This window comes from Rhineura floridana, chromosome 1 (assembly GCF_030035675.1).
Source record: "Rhineura floridana isolate rRhiFlo1 chromosome 1, rRhiFlo1.hap2, whole genome shotgun sequence".
In the NCBI taxonomy this organism is placed as follows: Eukaryota; Metazoa; Chordata; class Lepidosauria; order Squamata; family Rhineuridae; genus Rhineura; species Rhineura floridana.
Genome location: NC_084480.1, coordinates 2,048,817 through 2,072,904, shown reverse-complemented (window position 1 = coordinate 2,072,904; position 24,088 = coordinate 2,048,817). Strand labels below are relative to the sequence as shown.

General features: G+C 47.3%; 2 protein-coding genes and 1 long non-coding RNA gene across 9 annotated transcripts in view; 1 reads left to right on the top strand and 2 right to left on the bottom strand.

The window, feature by feature from the left end:
- Positions 1-531: 531 nt before the first annotated feature.
- On the bottom strand, positions 532-11,064 carry CCL21 (C-C motif chemokine ligand 21). Of its 2 annotated transcripts, none has more exons than XM_061613031.1 (4): positions 10,785-11,021; positions 8,500-8,623; positions 5,265-5,367; positions 532-2,337 (listed from the first exon to the last, which is right to left on the bottom strand). In XM_061613031.1, exons 1-4 carry the CDS (start codon positions 10,846-10,848, stop codon positions 2,314-2,316), a joined length of 315 nt encoding a protein of 104 aa, XP_061469015.1. In that variant the 5' UTR covers positions 10,849-11,021; the 3' UTR covers positions 532-2,313. The 2 variants fall into 2 exon arrangements, with proteins under 2 accessions (XP_061469015.1, XP_061469007.1); XM_061613023.1 differs by lacking the exon at positions 532-2,337 and adding an exon at positions 7,668-7,840 and having other exon boundaries at positions 5,296-5,367; positions 10,785-11,064.
- Positions 11,065-18,246: 7,182 nt separating this feature from the next.
- The window catches only part of LOC133378185 (uncharacterized), a 44,755-nt gene continuing 38,913 nt past the window's right edge, over positions 18,247-24,088 (top strand). For 2 of the 6 annotated variants that reach the window (XM_061613001.1, XM_061612994.1), the window contains exon 1: positions 18,251-18,409. Coding sequence is in view for 2 of the 6 variants with exons in the window: in XM_061612975.1 (XP_061468959.1) it covers positions 18,682-18,767 (86 nt within the window). In the remaining 4 variants the exon portion in view is untranslated. Of the gene's footprint in view, positions 18,768-24,088 lie in introns of all 6 variants that reach the window. The other 4 variants (XM_061612975.1, XM_061612969.1, XM_061613010.1 and 1 more) reach the window with 4 other exon arrangements.
- Positions 18,707-22,865, bottom strand: LOC133378221 (uncharacterized). The gene is made up of 3 exons (XR_009760919.1): positions 22,600-22,865; positions 19,722-19,776; positions 18,707-18,739 (listed from the first exon to the last, which is right to left on the bottom strand). It is a non-coding gene; the product is annotated as an uncharacterized LOC133378221 (long non-coding RNA).

Here is a 24,088-nt window from a genome sequence, read left to right as displayed (position 1 = left end):
ATTCCACAATTCGGAGGCCACTACAGAAAAGGCCCTAGATCGAGTAACTGTCCTCCGGGCTTCCCGATGGGTTGGTACCCGGAGGAGGGCCTTAGACGCTGAGCGAAGTGACCGGGTCGGTTCATAGCGGGAGAGGCGTTCCACAAGATACTGCGGTCCCACGCTGTGTAAGGCTTTATAGGTCAAAACCAGCACCTTGAATCTGGCTCGGAAGCAAATAGGTAGCCAGTGCAAACGGGCCAGAACAGGTGTTATATGCGCTGACCGGCTGGTCCTCGTCAGCAGTCTGGCTGCTGCGTTTTGCACTAGCTGAAGCTTCCGAACTGTCTTCAAGGGCAGCCCTACGTAGAGCGCATTACAGTAACACCTGCTTTGCATGCTGAAGGTCCCAGGTTCAATTCTTGGCATCTCCAGGTAGGACTGGGCAACTAAGAGGCAACCATCTTCCCAACCATCTTCTGGGACAGCCTGTTCCACTGTCGAACAGCCCAATGTGAGGCAGATTCTTACTTTTTTCAAACGAGACATAACTTTCATTCCCTTTTTTATTAAAAAATTACACAGATTACAGGCAGAGGACAGGAAGGACGGAAATAACAATTACATCCATTTTTACGATCGACTAGTAAATATCTGTAGGACATATAGAAACCACTACTGTGAAGCGAAGAAGGGAAAATAAAAGACTTTGCAAAAGCCTCTGGGGTTCAGAATAAGTTCACAACACTTAACATACTTTTAAACTTTTGAACACGTAATCAAGGAGACGAAAGAATAGTTAAAGGGTGAATTTACTCTCCTCTTCTAAAGAACGTTTAAAGAATAGAAGCTGACTTGAATCTAGGTATAGTTATGAAAACGCTAACAATTAACGCATGCAGGATTTTTAAAAACCACAAAGCATTATAAAGGACAGAAGACACTGGCAGCGCAAAGGGGAGCAGTCAATTCTACTTCCCAGTTTGGACCAAGGTGCTACTCATTTGGAAACCATTGTGCGTCTGTCCCCTCCACAGCTAACAGCTAATTAGGGCTTAAATGAAAGTTCAGAATTATTCAACATTAGCCAAAATTTGCAGTTTTGCCATTCAGAACCCTTAACATTGCATTTTGTATGTAAAATGTTTGCCCCTGGAAATGCTCTAGCCTTGTTCGCATTTCTTGATTGTTAGGCTCAACTGCCAAATCCTCATTATCAGTGCAAATTTTATATTTCAAGTGCTGTTAAATAAATACATCAAAATGCCTCTTCTCTGCACTGTCATGGAGATTGGGTATGCTCTAGGCTACGCTGCTCCTTCACAACGGGCATCAGCTGCATGTGGACCCAGGAATTTTCTGGCATGCTTGGCAATGCACAGGGGTTCTGTAATGGATATGCAGGCTTCCTTGGCAGAGCAGACAAATTGTGTTGGAGTGTGTTCCCTGAAGACTATGAGGAAGTAACAAAAGGGAGATGCCCCTCCCCTTTTCCTACTAGCTCATGTCAACAGGGGGCCGGAGGGAGAGAAACCTCAGTTGCCTCTAATGCCATGGGAGTCCATCTCCCATTGGCTCCAGCCAGTCTGGCCAATGGTCTGGGATGCTCATGGGAGTTGCATGGGAGCACCTTCTGGAGGGCACAAGTGCCCCCTCCCTGGCTCAGAGCAATGTTCTGCATTCGCCTCCACTTCTTGTGCTCTTTTAGCCTTGCGCTCTCGCCTGAGCACCACTGCCTTGCTCCTTAACCCACCAAACACAGCAATAGCAACAGAACAATGGCAGGGAAGGTTACACAATAAGAAGGAAACAGCCCAGGCAAAAATGTTAGTGGGTCCCCTGAAGCAGAAGGCAATCTCCTCATTCCCTGAAGGGTAGCAAAGGTAGCCAGACTGGGACTACGAAGAGGAGGAAGGCGACAAAGAACCCTCCAAGCCAAGTAATGTAAGGCCAATCCCTGCCAGAGTCAATGGGGGTCAAGGAAAACCAGGCAATCTACTGAGGCAATGGGAAAATGTGAACTTCTTGAAAAACTGGAACCTTTTTTCTTTCTTTCATGGAGCAAATGGCTGGGAGCTTTTGCAGCTGGTGGGTCTGATTCAGGTAACCCAAGATGGACATTTGCAAATGCAGAAGGTATAGGAAGGACTGTACAGTCATCTAGCAGCAAAGACCCAGGAACTATTCCTATAAGAGGGCAAGTTGGTTGAACGTAGGAATGCAAGAAGAGTCTTGCCAGAGCAGGTGAGTAGCCCATCCGGAGGAACATGTGCAGTGAATGAAGCTGATTGGTTGAGGCTCCTCCTCTAGGATGCAAGGTGGCCAGCTGGCAGTCTAGAAGGAATTCCAAAAAGACCTCTAAGAGAAGGGAGGGGGAAACAGTATTAATAGGTTGGCTACCCGATCCTGCCACAACTCAGCAACCACCAAAGCAGGTCACTGGCAGCATTTCTGTAAATGGTTGTCCCACCCTGTCACAAGGGCTCAGGGCAGATTGCAATAAAGCCCACTGTTTTATACTGACAGCCAGGGAGATCAAGACATTTTGAGGACCCCTCAGTGAGGTTCTTGCTCAGCAGAGACTAGCCATCTCTTTCCATCCCACAGTCACTGTGCTGCTTCAGAAGGAACCAGTGCCTGAGTCAGTGCCAAGGAAGTCACTGTCATCTGCCCTCAGTTGTGCAAAAGCAAAATGGGCATAAAAAGCATGGATAAGAAAATTTTTAGAAAATTACCCAATGTGTTTGGGCTTGCTGCTCTTTTTAAATGTTTCCTTTTGCAGCTTTTCACAGGAAAAAAGTGGAAGGCACTGAAAAAAAAAAGGCACACTGGAGGAGAGTGCAAGAATTTTGTAGCATGTTGGATAACCTTCTAAAATTTAAAATTGGTCTTTGATGGAACTGTTTCCTCCTGCTCTGAGTTGCCTTGCAACAAAATATCTGAATAACAGGAAAACATTTAAGATTTTGAATGCTTTCCCATTTTCTAATGAGTTTAGGGCTTTGTTTTTCAGAAAGCCATGCATCCTATAATTATAAAATTGTTTTCTAAATTGAATTTAATTTGCTTCAATAGTTAGAATTTAAATACTGGTGTCATAATTGCCATCACTATCATCCATGCCCAAATCGTATACATTTGGTGGGCATGCATACAAATGATAATCAACTGCTTAAAAATGTGTATAGATGTTTCTCTTAACAATTGAGGCTTCCCAGCACACCCAGGGAAGGAAACAAATGTGTTTGTTCTTTTTTCTTCACCATTTATTTGTTGTATTTAAGAGCTGGTCTTAGAGAGTCTTCTTGTTTCTTTTAGATTAAAAATGGCTTAACTAGAGTGGAAATTCTATGAGTAGTGAAAAATTGATTATTAGAATTTCATTTAATAGTATGATGTGTGACTAACATTCTGTACGTTTCAGGCTGATATCTGGAAAAAACAAGACTGCTGGGCTATTTAAGATGCCATGTTAACTAATACAGACTGCAACAGTAGAAAAGCTTAATTTATGCCAGAAGCTCTGCAAATTACTAGCAGGTGGATCACAGTGCAGGGGAAGACACTTCAGCTTTGGAGTGAAAGTTAAAGAAATGCTGATACATAATTGTGTTTTAAATTGTTTTTTAAGAAGATGTATTTTAAATTGCATTTGTTTTAGTTACTGTAAACCACCCAGAGAGCTTCGGCTATGGGGCGGTATACAAGTATAAATAAATAAATTAATTAAATAATAAATAAATAATAAATAAGATTCCTATAAAGTGGCACTATTGGGAGAATGAGCCTTGCAAAACTCACAGGGCAGTAAAAAGTTCAACGGAAGAGAAATAATAAATGGTGCATTCAAATGGCACAATGTGTGTGTGTGGTTACTACTAGATTGTCAAGTGAATATTCAAGCATTAAACTCACATCTATCTATCTATCTATCTATCTATCTATCTATCTATCTATCTATCTATCTATCTATCTATCTATCTATCTATCTATCTATCTATCTAATCACATTTGTACCTCTGCTCGTCTTCCACGGAGTTCAGGGTGACACATCCAGGTTTAGATCATTGTAATCCCACAACAATCCTGTGCAGTAGGCCAGGCTGAAAGGCAGGGACTAGTCCAAGGTCACCCCATGAGCTTCATCATGGTTGCTCAGGTATTTGGACTCAGGCCTGAAATCCATGAGCCTAGGCAGTCCAGCAAGCTGGTAGCATAAGGAACCAGAGGCATGGGACCCTGACGGCAGAATCCGAGGGAAGCCAAGCAAGTAAGGGAATAAGAGGCAGGGCCTGCCAAGTGCCCGCTGCCTGAAATGCATAGTGTGCACTGCTGTCTCCGTTTTGCTTTCAAAAAATTGTAACATTAAGCATGGAGGGCACCAATCTCCATCAGGACTGCAGAACATGGAGAGGGGAAGTTAACCCTCCCCTCCCCAGCTGCAGTCCCCATGAATTTCTCCCCCGAGACAATAAGCTGGGGGGGGGCTCCCATTGGAGCCACTGGCTCAGGTAGCCCTCCAGTTCATCCTGCTAAGTGGGGTGAGGAGAATTCTACCTCACTTCCACACTCGATCAGGAATCTGGGGAACAAGGCCTGGTAACGTTCTCCTCGGTGTTGGGGCAATTAAAATTGCCATCTCTGTGCAGCCACAATATGCATAAACAGGAGTCGGGGGGAGGGGAAATCTGCCAGGAACACTTTAGGCCAGCCTTCCCCAACCTGGTGCCCTCCAGACCTTTTGTACTACAGCTCCCATCAGCCTCAGCCAGTGTGGCCAATAGTCAGGGAAGATGGGAGTTATGGTTCAAAGTGTCTGGAGGGCACCAGATTGGGGGAGGTTGGTTTAGGTGCTTCAAATAATCTCATCTCTTAGTGCAGGGAGGGGCGGGAGGGGCGGAGTCAACTAGAGATAACAGCTCAGAATTCTTCCCACCCATTGGACTTCGTCTTTGAATCATAGAGTTGGATGGGATCTCAAAGGTCACCTAGTCCAACCCCCTGCCAATGTAGAAGGTCCGCTATGACAGGAACAGGGAACTTCTGCGGCCCCCCAGATGTTGTTGGACTCCAGCAGTCATCAGCCCCAGCCAGCATGGACAATGGTCAGAGGTGATGGGAGTTATAATCCAAAAGAATTCCAAAACCTCGAGGGCCACAGATGTCCCCTCCCCCCCGTGCTATGCTGCTTCTGCTAAAGGAGTGTTTGTCCTGCCAGCAGAGAAGAGACCTCACAGCAGCCATGCCAGGGCCAAAGGATGGGTGCCTAGTTGCCTAGCCCTCACCTTGTTGCTGTAGTAGCGCTGGCGATCCACCCTTGCCTTTAGATGCTTCACCCACAGAGCGTAGGGAGGGGCACAGAGAAGTTTCCCTCTGACAGTGATGAAACTAGAAACAAAAAGAGCAAAACGTTGGGAGCAGATGACTGGGTTGCCTCTGCAGTCTCCGCCGTTGCTCCTAGGGAGCCTGTTGGCAATTCTCCTTGTTACATTGCCATTCTCTAAGCACATTGGGAATTGCCCCTTCGAGTGAAGCAGGGATAGGGAGCAACATGGGGTGGGGTGGGGCTGGGGCAGATTCTTGATTCTCTGGCTGTTGGAACAAGATCTGGAGCAAGACCTTTGAGCCGACCTGTTATTTGCACTGCACATTCCCCAGCCAGCAGCTGCCATCTTGGTCCTTCCCCAAAGGAGCAAAGATTCAAAGTGGACCAAATGACCTCTTTCATGCTTTCTAGTTTCATGGAGCCTTTTCAAAGAATCATAGAGCTGAAAGGGACCTCTAAGGCCATCCAGTCCAACCCCCTGCTCAATGCAGGAATCCAAGTTAAAGCATACCCGACAGGTGGCTGTCTAGCTGCCTTTTGAATGCCTCCAGTGCTGGAGAGCCCACCACCTCCCTAGGTCACTGGCTCCACTGTCGTACTTCTCTAACAGTTAGGAAGTTTTTCCTGATGTTCAGCTGAAATCTGGCTTCCTGCAACTTGAGCCCATTATTCCTTGTCCTGCACTCTGAGATGATAGAGGAGAATCCCTGATTAGATTCCTGGTGAAATGGTCCATGCAATTCAACACTTGGATCTTCTCAAAGCAACCTAAGTTGACTGAGTGGGATCTCGTTTCACCTCCTTTGTGTCTCCTTTGCACAACTTGGCATCATGTCAGTGAAATGACTATGAAAGAGGTGCGGTAGCCGAAGTTTGCACCGTGTTGTTTAAAGGGTTCTGCAGATGGAACTGAGAATCCTTTTAGCCATGCTTTGGCTGCAAGCCACAGACCACTGAAGTTAATCAGATTATCCGCACGGTTGGTAGCGTGAAAGAACTGTAAATTATACTCAGGGGAAGATGGGGTACAGATGAATATTGCTCTCTTGGGGGATTTATTGAGGGGGGATTCAGTTTACATGTAAAGATCAACCCACACAATTCACGGTACGAGATCCGAAATGCAGCCGTCCTTTGACATTTGCACTTCTCCAAAGGCAGTTCTCCAGACAAGGAATGTATACAAAAATGCAGATAGGATAAAGTGTGCGTATCAGCAGAAATGTTGGTGGAAATAACATATAAAAATGCATTCTGTGAGGGGAAATGGCTTCACAAAAAATTGTATATTAGGCAAAATTGTTTTTAAATTGTTTTTAAAAATGTGTTTTAAAATTTGTATATTTTTAATGTTTTAATTGTTGTAAACCGCCCAGAGAGCTTCGGCTATGGGGTGTAATGTAATAAATGTAATAAATAAATAAATACAAACATTTGTATATTAGAAGAAATTAGCACTAACATGCTGATTGTCATCAGGATTTTTTAAAAAAAACACTCAAATTGCTGCAGCAATGTGGAGAGCTAAATTTAAGAGTGGAGAAAGAGAAGCGGAGGAAAACAAACTCGGCAGATTTGTCCATTCTTGGGGGAAGGGGGTTCAGCAATGGAAATATAAATCTTCCTCTCTTGTGGGTTTTACAGAGCATGGAGTGGCTTGTAGTGGCCCCCAGTTATAAAAGGGCTGCAAAGATGGCAGGCAGCTGGCTAAATGTCATTCTCCCACCCACCACACCTCTGCTGAAGTCTATTGTTCCATGCAACAGGCACTTCTGAAAACAGACACTCCCAACTCGTGTGATATTCCAGTTCTTCCTAAGACAATCCCCATCTCAAAGGAAGAACACAAAGTATGACCATTCCATTTTTTAAAAAAAGAACTTTTCACTAAATATGCTCTCACTCAGCAGCACGCAGCTGTCAGCTAGATGGGGGGAGGGTGCCTCATGCCAAAGTCTAGACCAGCCTTTGTCAACCTGGTGCCCTCCAGATGCCTTGAACTACAACTTCCGTCAATCGATGGATGTTTGTAGTCCAAAGCATCTGGATGGCACCAGGCTGAGGCGGACTGGCTTATCAGCTGCCGTTTTGGCCTGGGATGGCTGGCTGTTGTGTGCTGATGCTTTGCCAAACATAAGTATGCTGTTGCCTGTGTGAGGAATTATGTCAGAAGCACATAAAGGAGGGGATGCGAGGTACACAGAGCTATCTGCCATTCTCTTTCCCACCCTTGGCCTTGTGGGAATCAGTTGAGCATGTCAGAGCTCTGAAAATCCCCCCTGTGAGCGTAAACTAATCCTCCATGTCAGGTGGGGCTCCATCTCTCTCTCTTCTTCCCCACCCCACCCGGTACAAGTCTAACCTGGCAGCCACGCAGGATTGGAGAGAATGGTGTCAAGCTACAAGAGAAGCCTGGAGGTCCACCCTGGTGACACAGCCTGGAGCAGACGCAAGCTGCAAAAGAGCCTGCCGTGGGCCTCTTTCACACTCGGCTGCTTGGCATCGGGAACCGCAGGCGTGTCAAGTTCACAGCAGCTGTAAATTCATCACAACCAAGAAAAGTAATTGGACTGGAAGAGATGCAGCTGCACCACAGTATGGAACGGTGAGGGCCAACAGTGACTAAAAGGGGGCACAGAGAGAGGAGAAGCGTCTGCTGAGCCAGATTTGTTCCATCTCCAAGTTAATGGGGCAGCAAAGCTTCTGCAGCCTCTTCTGGATTGGCCCTACTGGCTATCACCCCTCCAGGCCTGGGTCCTTGTTTTTTTTAAAGTCTAAACATGTTGATTTGATGGACCTTAAAACTACACATCCTGGAGGTGCTGCCATGCCAATCTCTCTGTTGATTCCCCACCCCCTTACTCCACTCAGCAGATGTGGGGAGAAGCTGGGCTAGCAAGAGGAGCAGAGGTCCAAACTAATTGTAGCCCTTTAAGGACAAGTCAACTACAGTTCCCAGGGTTCTTTGTGGGAAACCACGTGCTTGAAATGCAAGGTGTGGATGTGATTCTCTCTCTCCCCACCCCCACCCCGTTCTCTCATTTTCCCAATGCAGGGAATGCATTTCCCAATGCATTTCCCAATGCATTTCCATGCAGGGCACCTAATAGTCTGTGGACATAACATTGTCCCTCTTTAAATATAAAAATGAAAAGGCCACCCCAAGAATGCAAAGTAGAGAGACCACAACCTACATCACAGCCTGGACAGGGCAGCCTTCTTGAATGTGCTGTTCACGGTAACCTCGGACATATTTGGCGGGGATGAAGACTGGACTGGTCCGCACGCAGCAGTCCATGACCTGATAATAGCCAGATGCTGGGGGAGGGAACAGAGGAGAATGTCATGTAGAAGGAAGGAAGGACGGACGGATGGAAGGACGGACTGTGGGTTTCCCTCTCTCCCAGCATGCTTAGTGATGTGGCTTATGGAAGGAGAGTTGTCCTGGGGCAAAGGCACTGCAACGTCTCTGCACCAGCTAGAACAGTCAGAGCTGGCCAAGATCTCATAGGGCACTTGGTCCCTTTGGGTAGCCAACTGGGAGGTGGGAGGGAAGCTGTGACTTTCTCTGCCAGGTCAGTGGAAACTTGCTGCTGGTGTCCGTCTCCCTGCCCAGCCCAGATCTTCAGGACCCTTGGACTGTAGTTGCTGGTGGTGTTTTGAGTTAAGATCAAGGTGGCCACCTCAGCAGAAAATGACACCATTTTTTAAAAAAAACTACTTAGAGGTCTTCACATTCAAGTGATATATACATTTTGTTAAATAAATAAATAAAAAGAGGTTGCAAATAGTTCTAAAAAAGATCTCTCCAAACTATGTGAGTAGGCATTAAAAAGGTAAATACGGTTCATTGTAAGGAACTGTAAAGTGATGCAAATTCAGACAAAAAGATGACTGACTTCACATACACAGTGATGGGTTCTGAGCTCGCAGGGACTGACCACAAAAGAGACCTCTGGGCTGTGGTGCATAGGTCAATCCAAACATCAGCCCAGTGTGTGAGGCACCTATTAAAAGGGCAAATTCCATCCTAGGGATCATTAGGAAAGGGACTGAAGAGAAAACCGTTACAAATGCATAGTGTAGCCCCCACAAAGGTTGTACTGTACTGCGTACCATTCTGGCCACTGCATCTCCAAAAGGATGAAGGGGCTGGAGCAGCTCCCCTATGAGAGAAGGGGACCACGTCTCTTGGGCTTTTCAGCTCAGAAAACTGGTGAGTGAAGGGGGACACGAAAGAGGAATATAAAATTATGCCTGGGGTGGAGAAAGTGATTGAGAAAAGTTTTTCTCCTTCCCTTATAGTCCTAGAACTCGGGACCATCCATTGAAGCTGAACTTTGGAAGATTCAGGACAGACATAAGGAACCATAGAATCATAGAACAGTAGAGTTGGAAGGGGCCTGTAAGGCCATCCAGTCCAACTCCCATTCCAAGTGCAATACATTTGTCCACAGCCCATAGAATTTTCTGGCACAAGAGGTGGACAGCTTTAAAGGGGGGATAGACAAATTCATTGGGAATAAACCTATCAACATAGGAACATCGAAAGCTGCCTTACACAGAGTCAGGCCATTTGAGTCAGGCCGTTGGTCCACCTAGTTCAGTATTGTCTGCACTAGCTAGCAGTGGCTCTCCAGGGCTTCAGGCAGGGACTCACTCCCAGCCCTACCTGCTGGGGATTGAACCTGAGACCTTCTGCATTCAAAGCAGGCACTCTGCTCCTGAGCTACAGCCCTTCAGGGGTTCAGCCACAATGCCCGTGTTCTCCCTCCAATATTGGAAGTGACATGCCTCTGAATACCAGCTGCTGGGCATCACAAGTGGGGACAGGGCTGTTCCCTTCACGTCCTGCTTGTGGGCTTCCCAGAGGCATCTGGCTGGCCACTGTGGAAAATGGCATGCTGGACTAGATGGGCCTGTGGCTGCATCCAGGGGTGGCTGCTCTTATGTCCTTATGGGAGGAAGTATTTGTAGGCAAGGAGGCCAGCCATTTGTCAAGGAAGAGGCTTAACCACTAGGAGGCACTGCCCAGGCTGAGGGACCTCCCCAGTACAGATATGGGGCTAGAGAGCATTTTGAATGAAAAGCTTCAGCCAACTTAACCCCAGCAGAATTCAGGGAGAAATGTTCTGGGGAGTGGAAGAATTTCTCTGATCTGAGATGGCCCAGCTGCATAACCTCAGTGGCACCTTCTCTCCTGAACATCTGAGCCAAACAGCATGGAGCAGCAGCCCCACTAGAGAAGGGCTCCACAAGGGTTGCCTGTTGAGGGAAGCTGCCTTGTAGCCAGTCAGGCCAGTGGTTCATCTCTTCTAGGTTAGTATTGCCTACCCTACACTGACCGGCTGCAGTTTTCAAGCAGGGTCTCTCCCAGCCCAACTGGAAGTTGCTATTAGGGGCACCTTCTGCCTGCAAAGCAATGCTCTGCCCACTGAGCTGCCTCCTGGCAGGAAATGGGGAGGATGTTGCATCTTACCCTGCGGGATGCTCCAGAAGGAGAGTGCCACCAAGCAAAGGAGCCACCAGCAGGGCAGCGCCATGCCTGCTGGACCGTTGTGGGACTCACGGTGGTGAACAGGACAGAGGAGCAATCCAGCCAGCCCTGCAGGACCACAGCTTGAGCCTTAAGCCGGCTCCTGCCTCTGCTATTTATCAAGCCTCCTTGCTCTCATTTTCAGTTTCTCGCTGTGAGCAACCAGGAAGCAGTTGCTGCTGAGGGAGACAAGGGAGAGCTGAGCAAGAGACGGTGCTTCTGGCCTGGGCCCTGAGCCAGGAATGCCTGGGACCTGTGGGGCATCCAAGGTCAGGCTTGGCCTCTTTGCACAAGCGCTGTGGTGGCTGAAGTCCTGCGCAGGGATTCTTGAGCGGAGGGCTGCTCCTTTTACTTTTCAGTAAGCTGAAGTGGAAAGCTGAAAGGAGCTGGCTAATGGGTGCTGACGTGCCTGGAGGGCCTCTGGTTCAGGTGTGGGGGAGACTGTGGAAGAGCCCGTTTGGCCCTTTGGAATGTGTCCGGCAAAAGGATTCCAGAGGAAGGATCTCTGCAGCAGGCAGGGCAGGAGGAGCCATTGACGAGCTCTGCTGCACATGGCGGTTGCTGCTGCTCTGCCACTGCTGGGCGACTGATGCTGCTGTCAAAGGCTGTCTGTCTGAGGTCACTTCCAGACAACCTGTTTACTGGTGCCTGATTTATCTGAAGGGAGACTAAGCAATGGACATTTCCAGACAGGTGGGATTCAATCACATACAGCTAAATTCAGGTTGCACAATTATAGTTGATTGGGAGGTCTTAGCAACAAACCCATTCCCCCCCCTACACACACTAAAAAAAAGGTATTTGTTGTAGAAAAATGCCCTGGGAAGGGTGTGCTAGCACTTGACTTGATGCAACTTCATTTAACCTCGCCCCAAACACATCACAATAAATAGCCAACGTTGCTTAAGCCATATCCACACCAGACCTTTATTCCACTTTAAACAGTCCTGGCTTCCCCCAAAGAATCATGGGAAGTGTCATTAATGAATAGTGCTGAGAGTTGCTATGAGATGCTCTGTTCCTCTCACAGAGCTACACTCTCCAGAATTGTCTGAGAAAAGAGGCTGACTATGAAACCCCCTCTGGCCACTGCAGCTAAGAACATCAGACTGTTAAGGAGGGTCCCGCAGCCACTGGATCAGGCCCAAGGGGGCCCATCTAGTCCAGCATCCTGTTCTCACAGTGGCCAACCAGATGCCCCAGTGGGAAGGTTTCAAGTGACGCGGAGGTCTCTCCCCTCTTCAGGCATACATTTCATTCTGTATATCCCAGTTTCTTGAGGGCTGGAGGGTTCCCTCTCCCGCACAGCCGCTACCACCACTCCCGGGCATTTCATCCATGCCGTCTCAGACTTTTCAATGGAATGTGAGGTCTCAGGGAAGGTTACAACAATTTAACCATGCAATATTAAAATCAGTTAATAATACATGATTTGTATGTCCTGTCTCCAAGAGAAGGTGGGTGCATGGGTACCCAGGATGAGGCTTTTTCCCTAGTGGCCCTCTGACCGTGGAACCACACACACACGGGAGGTGTGTCTGACCCCCATCTTTGCCTACCTTTCAGGTAGGCTGTAAAAAGTGTCTTGTTCCACCTAGCTTTCATGGATTTCAAATTCTGCTCTCTAGGTTTGTTTTAATAATGTTGTTCTGCTTTAATTTGTGTTTTTGATTTGTATTACCACTGCTTTTAATTATTGTATATTGGTTTGGGAGCTCTTGTGGGCAGAAAGGCAATTCATAGATACTTCTAATAAAAATAATTCTTTCTTTTCCTTTTTTTGCAGGATTGCAGGTAAATCACAAGCCAAGGAGCCACTAGACACATGCAGCATGCCTCTGGCTATAGGGAGAGCTTGTGAGTACTCTCAAAACATTTTGCCTCATGCCCTGCCCCCTCATCCTTTGGGAACCCTTATAAAGGCTGTCTTGTCCGATGATGATGATGATGTCAAAAACAAAACATTTTAAAATAATATTTTTTATTATTTCCCGTTAGGTCCCAGAGTGGGTTACAAAAGTTTTAAATACAGTATTAAAACCAATTAAAACACATGGCATTCACGGGGATAGGGTGGGCCCTGAAAACATACATATCAGGTGCCGAAGGTCAGGGTGAAGAGGTGTCCTCCAGATGTTTTCAACTAGAACTCCCATTGTACCACTTCCACCTTGAGAAAGGTGGTCTGAAGGAAGAGACTCTTAAGGCCTCCAGCCTTCCTTCCTTCCTGTCTGTCTGTCTGTCTATCTATCCCGCCCTTCCTCCTAGCAGGAGCCCAGGGCGGCGTTTGTGGCGACTGACTAGCAGTTGCCTTGGTGTTGTCCATGGTGCTGCTTTGTGTGGGTACCTGCTCTGGATGAGAACATCAGAAGAGGCCTGCAGATGGATCAGAACAAAGGCTCACCTAGGCCAGCATCCTGTTCTCACAAAGGCCAACCAGACTCCTCTGGGAAGCCAGCAATGCATCTGAACACAGCCCTTTCCTGGGCAAGGTGTTGTAATAAGTAGTTGCCAGCCAAATCCCGGCGCTCTTGGATGAAACTGCCTCAGTCGCCCATGCAACCCTGTTGGTTTTTCTGGACCTGTCCAAGGCATTGGCTCTCATGTCCTGTCGTATCCTTCTGGAGAGGCTACCTGTAGGGACTGGCCAGTCCTGCTTTTGAATGGTTCTGCTTGTAACAGGACAGCAGAGATCCATCTGGCATCTACTGGGTGAAACATTCTTAGTGGAAGGAGCAGGAGAATCCTTGGGAGAAGAGTCATCAACATTTCCAAAGCCATGCCACTCTTGTGCCGGCCAGGATGGAAGGTGAGGTGAGGGAGTGGGTGGAGGGTAAATAAGCCTGCCAACTCCAGGGCCCCCTTGTTGGGGGCACAGGAGGGTCCAAAGCATCTCTTGATCTGCCCCTAATGTGTCTATCTCCAGGTAGGCCATTGCTCAGAGGCAGAGCACATGCCAAAGGCCCAGGCTTAATTCCCAAGCATCATAATATTTGAATTATTTTTCTATTGCTTATTTGGAAAGGCTTCATTTTAACTCTGTATCTCTTTTCTTTTCGGCTCTTTTGGATAGAGGAAAGGTTCTCCTTCCTCCCCCACATCATTTCCTTTAGTCTTGGTTCATTTTCTTAAAAAGCTTTGAGCCTGTAGGTAGCAACCTGCTCATGTCACTTCCGTGCAGTGTGAAAATCACCACCACCGCCACCTTTCCCAGATGGCTGAATAAGGTGTCCTGTTGGGATTGTTGTTACGCATCTCCTGGGTTTTTTGTGCTGTTTATAAACTGGTTTTTAGCTGTTTTATCATATTTTGTACATTGCCCTGCAACATATATTGAAGACAATTAATACGTTTACTATTTATGATGATGATGATGATGATGATGATGATGATGATGATGATGATGATGATGATGATGATGATGATGCACTGAAGATGTTCTCCTTTCCTTTCAGGTCTCTACTTTACTTTACAACATACCTCTACTTTAAACATACCTTTAAACTGTAAACATACCTTTATTTTATTGGCTTTTTGCCTCACTCCACCCCAAGGCCTTAGGGAGAGGATAGCAACTCTTGAACAAGGGTTCAGTAAAGACGAATTCATAGAACACCCATTGAACCACTAATCTTTATTATAGACCGAAATCAGCTCGGACTTACTTAGCCTCGGCCATTGAAAGGCATCTTGAATTAGCCTGACAGCCCCTCTAGCAAATGCTCGAGCTCAGACTTTGGTGAGTCACCACTGGAAGGAAGGTCCCCAGTTTCAAAACAGCTACCAAGACCATACGTGAGTGCGCAAAGAGTCAGTTGGACACTTCTGGCTTCCCATGAAAGCTCCTGCTACAGATAAATCTCTTGCAGTCAAATCCTAGCTTCTCTACTCAGAAGTAAGTACTATTGAATTCAGTGGAGCTTACTCCCAGGTAAGTGAGGGTTACGATTGCCGCCTTAGGGTTGTATCCAGTGTTACTTCTACTCAAAGCAGACCCATTGAAATTAATGGATGTGTCTAACTTAAGTCCATTAATTTCAATGGGTCTGCTCTGAGTAGGATTTAGCTGGATCCAGCCCAATGCTTCTGATATGCCACCAGACTCTTTCTTGTTCTTAAAAGTGATGCCACTTTAAGGGGTTTTTTTTGCAGGCAGGAAATGCTATCTAAGAGTAGAACAGCCCCAGCCAGATGATCCAAGGAATATCTTTTTGGCTGTACTTGGTGGAATTTGGCAGACGAGAGGGGAATTTCCCCCACCCTTCCACCCATCCACCTGCCATAATATGTGATAAGGAAATGTGAATGGCCCAATAAAGCCCTCACATGAATGGGGCTGGGAGTCACCTTTGTAAATAAGGATCAAGTTTCTGGATCTCTTTATTCCTGTACGTTATCTCAATAATGCATCATTAACTAAAGTCCTTGGTTCAATCTAGAATGTTTTATAACTATACATACACACACACCTGTTAGAGGTCCTTTCCTCTGTAGTTTAGGCAAGAGAAAAACAGATTTGCTAATTAGTGCATAGTTCTTAGAGAAAGACAAAGTTTGCACACAAACAACTGGAATTATTTCCCCCAGAAAACGAATAGCTCCTATTTGCTTTAATATTGCCTACTGCTTCACCTAAATCTGCCTCCTGATAGTTAAAATGCATTGCCCTGGGTGGACAATGTGTACCTCTCTTCGCTGTGAGAGCCATTCATTGTGTGGGAATTCAGAGCAAAAGGACACATTTGCTCAAGGGCTGGAGCCATTTATAACATCAACCTCTTCAGTTCTTGCCATGGGGATCTCTTGGCTGAGATGTCAAAGAGAAAAATAAAGCAACGCATGCACATTGTAAGAAATAAGTGTTGTTTTTAATGAAGCAAACTGCAGTATAAAACAGTGGGGATTGTCACAGATAATGCCAGAAAAGCTGCCCTTCTATTACATGTTCAGGTTATGGCATTGCAAAGATCTGTGTCGGAAACATTCACACACACAGCAGAGCCACTTTCCCATTCCTTAATACAAAGAGCCATCCTTTATCATACTGAGAGAGGCCAAGGCGCCAGGCAGTGATGGGTCCCTTCCAGGATGGATTTTCTAATGCTGGCCAGAGGGCCATGTCTTTTCCCAGGGCACAGCACATCCAGGGACGAATGGCAATGTCAGCTGATTCCTCAATCAAAGTAAAAAAAATAACCCCCTCTCTCCCCTGCCCCCCCTTGCATGATAAACTACATTTCAATCATTCTCAAATTCACTCAAGGGATTTTTGATGTCATTTGCAAAAATAATAATCCCCATTTCCTATGAATACTACCATCACAGTGAAATGGAAAGCTGCCATCTTGAAGGAAGTACCCAGCGATTAACTTACTTTAAAAAAAAAGAACTATTGTCGAGGCTCTGGCCTCCAAGGAACTCTACTCATTGCCCTCAAAGCGTTGCCCGAATGTGTGAGGTTTAGGCTGTGTTTGCTGACTGGTTAGGGATATGCACACTCTGCCCATGCTCAGAGGTGTGTCCATTTCCTTATTACTTCACATGTCCTAGGGATGGGGCCTGACATCAAAAACAAGTCCTGGGGCTAAACGCCAGCTTTTATTAAGGCCTGGATACCCCTCTCATGGGTGCAGAGTCATCAGCTCAAGCTGTCAGTCTGTAGGCTGGGGGCTGAATGTTGGGCATGACTTCTCTAAGCTAAGAATTCAGATATTAATAATTTCAACGACCACTGAAGAGATGGCTTGAAGAAACTCTTTGGGAGGGCAACGCATGCAAGAATAAACTGGGGTGGGGCAGGAACTGAAGAGGTTCCTTTCTAACCAGCCACAGGTCTACAGTTGCAAAGAAGAAGGTAAGTATGGAGGCCAGGGCCTGTATTCACATTCATTGCAGAGGGATTTTCTTCGCAGTTCCACTCCATCTGGCAGTTGACTCTCCTGGAGGGGAAGAGAAGGGTGGTTGGTTAAAAATGGCTGGACCTAGTCCCAAGAAGAAGGTAAAGACATAAGAAGAGCCTGACTGTAGGATCAGACCTAAAGCCCACCTAGTCTGCCCATTTGCTACCAGGCCAAGTTCAAGGTTCTAGTTTTGATGTACAAAGCCCTATACTGCTTTGGACCAGGATACATGAAAGACAGTTTTATCCCTTATTTATTTATTTACTTATTTATTTATTTACATACCCAGTTGATCATTATATTATTATATATACCCAGTTGATCACTGTGCTCTGCAGGTGAGGGCCCCTTGCAGGTACCATCTTATCAGGAGGTCCGTTCCACACAACAGAGGAAGCGGACCTTTAGTGTAGTGGCACCAACACTTGGGAATTCTTCTCCTTAAATATTAGGCAGGCGCCATCTCTGTTATCTTTCCGGTGCCTATTGAGGACTTTCCTCTTTCAACAAGCCTTTTAAGCTGAGACCCATCCCAGTCTGTATCTGTGCTGGAATTGCTTTTTAATATGTTTTTTAAACCTTTTTTAAAAAAATGTTTTTAACTTTTCTTTTTCTTTTTTTAAGATCTTTTCAAAGTTTTTTTAAGAACATTTTTAAATACGTTTTGTTTTACTGTATTTTAAAGTCTGTTTTTATGATGTTTCAAAGTGTTTTTCATGCTTTTGTTTGCTGCCCTGGGCTGCTGCTGGAAGGAAGGGCGGGATATAAATAAATTAATAAAATAACTAAATAGTCCAGCATCCGCTTCTCACAATGGCCAGCTACATGCCCCTGAGAAGCCCCCAGGCAGGACTGGAATGGAACAGCAGCCCTTTCCTCGCTTGAGTTCCCCAGCAAGTCGGATTCAGAAGAAGCATACGCTTTCTGATGCTGGAGGTAATAACATATAGCCATCATGACTAGTAGCCACTGATAGCCTTATCCTCAACGAATTTCTCTATAAGAACAACATCCATGAACATCTTGAGCCCAAACATGCATTTGCGGGGCCACTCTTTCATTTTTTTTAACCATCTGTATAGCGCTAGCACTGCCCTTGCAACCTGCCTTAGGTCAGGCTGTAACGGAGTAGCGCTCCCAGCCCCCTAACTAATGGACTAATGAACTGAAGCCCACTAAAATGATGCTCAGCAGAGGGCAAGCCAAATTAAAAGGTGAGAATGAATATCCAGGTTTAACTATGCATGTTAAGAGGAACTGGCTCCTTCAGGGCTCAGGCAGAGTCTATGGGGAGGGGCCGTGGCTCAGGGGGGCAGCTTTGTAGAAGCTTTGAGCATGTAGAAGGTGCCAGGTTCAATTCCTGCCATCTCACAAAACCAACACAACTCCATCTTTATGGGAGGGATTTAGACCAGCCTCCCCTCCCCCCCAACCCTCCCCGCTATGGCATCACGAATCCTCACCATGCCTGCCCCCTATGCTCTTCGGGGTTTGGAAAGCTTCCGGGTCCGCCTGCTGTTCAGGATCTGGACAATCTGCAGAGCATTCGCATCATCGGGACGAAAACACAGCTCGCGCCCTCTCTTGGTGATCAGCCTGAGCCGGGACAGGGGAAGGGGGAGAGTTAGGGCACTTGGAGGGTGCCTCCATCGGCATGTCTTCGGACAGGTCAGTTTTGCAGAGCTCAGCAGGAGAAGGGGGGACAAAACCGGAGTTGCTCTGGAGCCGTTGACTCTGGCTGTGATTGTCATTGGCTTTGGGTCCCCCGGCTGTTGGCCTTCCCCGCTCCCAGTCCCCGTGGCTGCAACGTCTGGGGCTCAGGAAGGTTTGCCAGGAAGCCCCTCGTCCCCAATTTGCCAGGTACTCACACAATTGCCTGGAGGGGGCATCCCATCTGCGGCCCCTGGATGATGTAAGACCGTATTCGGTGTGCCAAAGTTATGGGGAAAGTTCCTCCACTGATTCCAGTGCAGCAGTCCAGAGCGGTGTTCTCTCTTCCTGAGTCAGAAAAAAGAGAGACTTTTAGGTGAGTTGAGGGGGTGTTATTTTTCTGTGCTCTTCTGAAGGATTAGTATGCTCATCTGTCTGGGAAGCAGGTGGATTGCTTTAAGTGTGTCAGTGACTCATGAGTTGCTGCTCAGTAGACTTGTAGATCAGGGATCAAATCCCCACTCCGTTTTTGAACTAGGTGGGTTTTGGGGCTAGTTTACTCTTGGCGTCAGTTCCTTCGTCTGTAAAATGGGTACAATGAAGCCTCTTCAGGAACACAGAAGGAGTACATGTGGTACAGGGTAGGGAATTAGGCTCCCAGAGAATCACAGCTTTCTTTTCTAAAGCAAAGTTCTGGCCCTTGTGGCTGTGAAAATCTGCTTGAGATTCTGTTAGCAATTTCTGCTGAAATGTCAGCAGCCAGAAGGGCTTCATCAGCACCCTGCATTGCAACTGTCCTCTCCCCGTGACTAGTTAACCCAGAATAAAATCATGCAAAGCAGCAACAGTGGCAGGATACATTTGTAAAATAAAGGAGGCAAATCAATTTGCATAATGTTTACAGGTTGCAGAACCCAGCTATTCTTGGTAGATGTTTGGATTACCTGGGGCCAGAACTATGAATTTACAGTTCAGAGTACTGTATAGGGTGAGAGAGGCGTATGCTAGAGGTTTGCTGAGCAAATGTCTACTGTGGAAGCCTTTGCAGACTAGAAGTACCATTTGAATTAAGACAGTACACACTAGAGAATAAGGTGACTGAGCCCAGAAGCTGTCACCGACAGGGTGTACAAAAGGAGGAGGAGAAGAAGCATTTGTTGCAAATAAAATGTGAGTTCTAGGCTGACATTTCCCTTAAACTGCATAACCCCAGCAGATAGAGATTGGTAGATAGAGCGAAGTTCCAAATCTGTGGAGTGGTGTACACCAGCTCATGCTTAATCTCTCTCTCTGTCACTCACACACACACACACACACACATACAGGGTACCTTGAGCTTGGAGGATGCAGAGAGCAGCAGCAACAGCCAGGAGGCAGAAGGCGAGCTGAGAAGGGAGAACCATTGTGAGCGCAGAGGCAGCCAGAGCTGGGTTCTGATGGGCCTGTCAGGAAGGACTTGGCCACAGAGAGCTGGACTGGCTAGTCTTTCATTTGCTGCCCCCTCTATATACCCCCTCTGGGAAGCCTTTCACTTTCATTTTGCCTTGCCTTGGCACCTGGCCTGCTCCTTCCTGCCAGGACATGTGTTGGACTTGGGATGGGAGTGTGGGATAATATTCCTGGCATTCTCTTGGAAGAGCCACCAGATAGTCGCTTGGGCAGCTGCCAACCCCTGGAGCAGATTCAAGACAATGTCACACAGACGATGGACTCCGTAGCCCACTTTATTTTCTGTGTGTGTACATGTTTTGTTTTGTTGTATTTCATTTTAATGTGCAGATTACGGGAAGTAGCACTCATCATTCCAGCACAGAATAAACACAATCCAGATTTCAGGGAGTGTAATCTTCCTGTTGTTGTTGATTCTCAAATCTAACACAGCTTTACAGCCAAGTGAGGCAGGCCAGAGACAAAAGACAAGACGGTGCCTGCTCTCCCCTCATTCCTCCTACAGAAGCCACTTGCAGTGGCACTCAAATCCTACTTCAGTACTGAAGATGGGTCAGTGTCCACTGCTGCACCTGAGAGAGCACAGCCTGCATTGCATTGCACACAGGGATGGGTCCTCCTCAAACACTTTGTTCATGGTCACCTCCGCTCCCCCTGGCGCCTGCTTGCTGTGCACTCAGACAAACGCTGCAAGGCAGGGGCAGCGTTGCATCACGTAAAAAGTGCAATGCATGTGCATGTGTGATGCCTGCAGGAATGTGTGGCCTTGACTGTCTTTGCCTGCTCGCTCAGCCAGGGGCCGTTCCTCATGGCAATGGCTGTGAGGCGTTGAGAGCAGGCAGTGAGGTGAGAGACGCACAGGCAGCCCAACCCAGCAACAAGCAAGCATCACTGCTGACAGAACACCAGCTCAAGGGGAGGGGAGGGGAGGGGAGGGGAGGGGAGGGGAGGGGAGGGGAGGGGGAGGTTCAGCTGCCCCTCCAGCATCCACTGCCTGAAGCCACCAGCTCACTCTGCCAACTGGTGGGGCCAGCCTAGGAGCCAAGCAGTAACGTATCAGCCAAGCACCCAGACAGACATCATCCCATTTTCCCTCTGCTTCTGCGTTCTTAGAGAATGGTAGAGTTGGGAAGGACCTCAAAGGTCATAAGAACAAAAGCAGAGCCTGACAGCTGGATCCGACCAAAGGTCCACCTAATTCAGCCCCCTGTTCTCATAGAGGCCGACCAGATGCCTCTGGGAACCCCACAAGTGGGACGTCATGGGAGGCGATGTGTCTGTTGCTGGGAATTGCAGGGGGGGAGGGGGCTGTTGCGCTCAGGGTCTGCTTGTGGGCTTCTTTCTTTCTTTCTTTCTTTCTTTCTTTCTTGTATTTATATACCGCCCCATAGCCGAAGCTCTCTGGGCAGTGTACAATAACTACCCAGGTGGGCTTCACCCGGCTGGTCCCAGAGTGCTGGACTTGTATTTATTTATTTGATTTTTATCCTGCTGAAGGAGCTGGACAGGCCTTTGGCTTGACCCAGCAGGGCTCTTCCTGTTGGAATATGTGGTTCAACCCCAACTTGTGGGTTGAGGCTGCATGGGGTTAAAAAGGGTAGCTAGAGAGGAGACCTCTTGGTTGCTAAGCTATACCTGTCCTTTGATCTCCTGCTGACTCTCCCTTCCTGTTAAACTGATACGCAAAGGATGTTGACCACATCTCCTTCCTCCTTTCTCTTGAGAGGGAGAGCAGACATATTCCTTTGTCTCTCCCTCTCCTCCAAGCATGAGGGCAAACACTAGGCTTAGTGTTTGTATCTCCAACTTAGCCAGTTAGCTAGATGTAGAACTCTTTCCTATCAAGTACCTACTTATTTTATTTATTTATTTATGAGATTTGTAAGACGCCCATCTGGCAGAGGTTAATCTGCCACTCTGGGCAACTTACAACCAAACACAAGTACATTCCATATAGACATAATCAAAATCCTAAAAATTAGAGATTAAAAATTAAAAGCTTAAACATTTAACCCCCCCAAGATCTCCAATCTGCCAGCCTAAATTTGAATTTAAACCCCCCAAGAACTGCAATCTGCCAGTCTAATCCCCTTCCCATGCCTGGGTAAAGAGCCAGGTCTTCAAAGTCTGCCGAAAGCATAACAGGGAGGGGGCCTGATGGAGGTCAGTTGGCAACAAATTCCAAAGCATAGGAGCCACGATAGAAAAGGCTCTAGACCTTGCCCTCACCAGAATAAAGTAGTTATTTCTTATTTTAAAGCTTAAAGTCTCTGTCTGACTAATTCCAGGAAAGGTGTAATCTTTAGCAAAGATTCAAACACACAAAGGCTCACTCAGACTCTCCATTCCCAATTTCACTACTCTGCAACACTTCTTACGTGAGTGCAATAGCCTTCTCCCTACTTGTGATTTCCAGCAACCGGGATTCAAGGAGCAGCTCAGATTCAGAGGTTATCTTTGACAACAGCAAATACCAATTTCATTTGCCTGCCTGGTTTCTGTACCGGTTTGCAGATGGATACACAAACTGATGCAATATCCAGGACCGTTTCCCATTGCAACAGAGTTCTCCGACATCCTTAATTTCTAGCTGCATTGCATAGTTGACTCCATATGAAGCTTGCAGGCTACTAAAAAAACAATGCTTTTCACATGTGCTGTTGTCAAGCCAGGTGTCAACCATCCTATATCTGTGCATCTCATTTTCCTACCTAAATGCAGAACTTTCCATTTATCTCTTTTGAAATATATTTTATTACCTTTGGCCCAGTTCTCCATCCTCTTAGATCCTGTTGCTGCTTTCTAAGGTATTAGCTACCTTTTTGGGGCCATCTGCAAATTTGATGAGCATCCCTTATATTCCTTCATCAAATATTCCCCTTGGAATCAGGGGAACAGCTGCAGCACTGGGGACTGGAGAAGACCTGGTCTGGGAGTGAGTCTCTGAGCATCCGGGTGCTTGCTTGCTTGCTCCTCTGGATTGCTGCCCCTGGAGACAGCTGAAGTCCCTGGAAAGTGCTGCAAGAACTGGGACCCCCTGCCTGACTCTGGCTCCAGAGAGAGGCTGCAGTTAATCCTGCAGCCTCTTGCATCAGCTCCTGGCTGGGTCAGGAGGCATAAAAGCCCAGCTGCCCTTTGGCGGCGAGTCTACTGCCAGCGAGGTTGCCACCAAAGGGGTGACATCACAGGGAGTCACCCCTTTGGGAGTCACCCCTTTGGGAGTCACCCCTTTGGGAGTCCTGAGGGCAAGGGCGTGGGCCCTACCCCTTCTATTTCTTTTTTTTCAACCAATCTAGAGGAGATTGGTAGTGGGGAAGGTGTATGGGGCGCATGTGTAGTTCATGCGCGGGGTGAGGGCCTCTACAGTGAACTGATTGATAGGAGAAAGTTGCCAGATGCCTTCAGAGTGAGAGTCTGTAACTGGCAGAAGGCTGGCCCTCCCTGGGTGTGAGACGGGGGGGGGGAGTAGGTGTACCCTGTGTGGGACTGACTGTTCTCAATTTTCTCAGAGGCCTACTGGGATAACTGGTTCAGGTAGGTTTTGTTGGTGGGCTCTTGTTGGGTCCATAACAGGTGTTTAGGAGGGGTCTTCGTAAGGAGGAACATGGGTGATGCCACCCCAATTTCAGTGATCACAGGTAGAAGGAAGTATAGCCTTGGGGATGTGGTGAATTACCATAGAAGACGAGGGCCAGGCTATCTATGCCTTGTTCCTTGCTGCCACTCCTCTCATGGATGGTCGTTGCTCATCTGCTGTGCCCACTGGCCTGTGTGTATTGTTGTTTAATGCCAGATTGGTGCACAATTAGATCACACTCATCCATGATGTGATTGTGGATGAAGGTGCCAAATTGGTGTGCATTACTGAGACCTGGGTGGGTGAGCTTGGAGGAGTTGATCTGACCGAGCTTTGCCCACCTGGCTACTCGGTGCAACACCAGCACAGGCTGCAGGGACGGGGGTGAGGGGTTGCTGTGGTCTCCAGAACTTCCATCTCTGTCACCAGGAAGCCACTCTGTCTTGGAGCTGGCTGTGAGGGCCTGCACCTGGTGTTGGGCCAAGGAGACAGTAAACTAGTGTTACTGCTGGTGTACCGTCCACCCTGCTGCCCGGCAGCTTCTCTGACCGAGCTGGTGGAGGCTGTCTTGGCTGTGGTGTTGGGAGGCTGATCGGGCACAAGTAAAACATCATAACCATGCCTACTCTGTGGCAGTGAGGGCGGTGAAGAAGGCCCACTTCTCTGCCTCC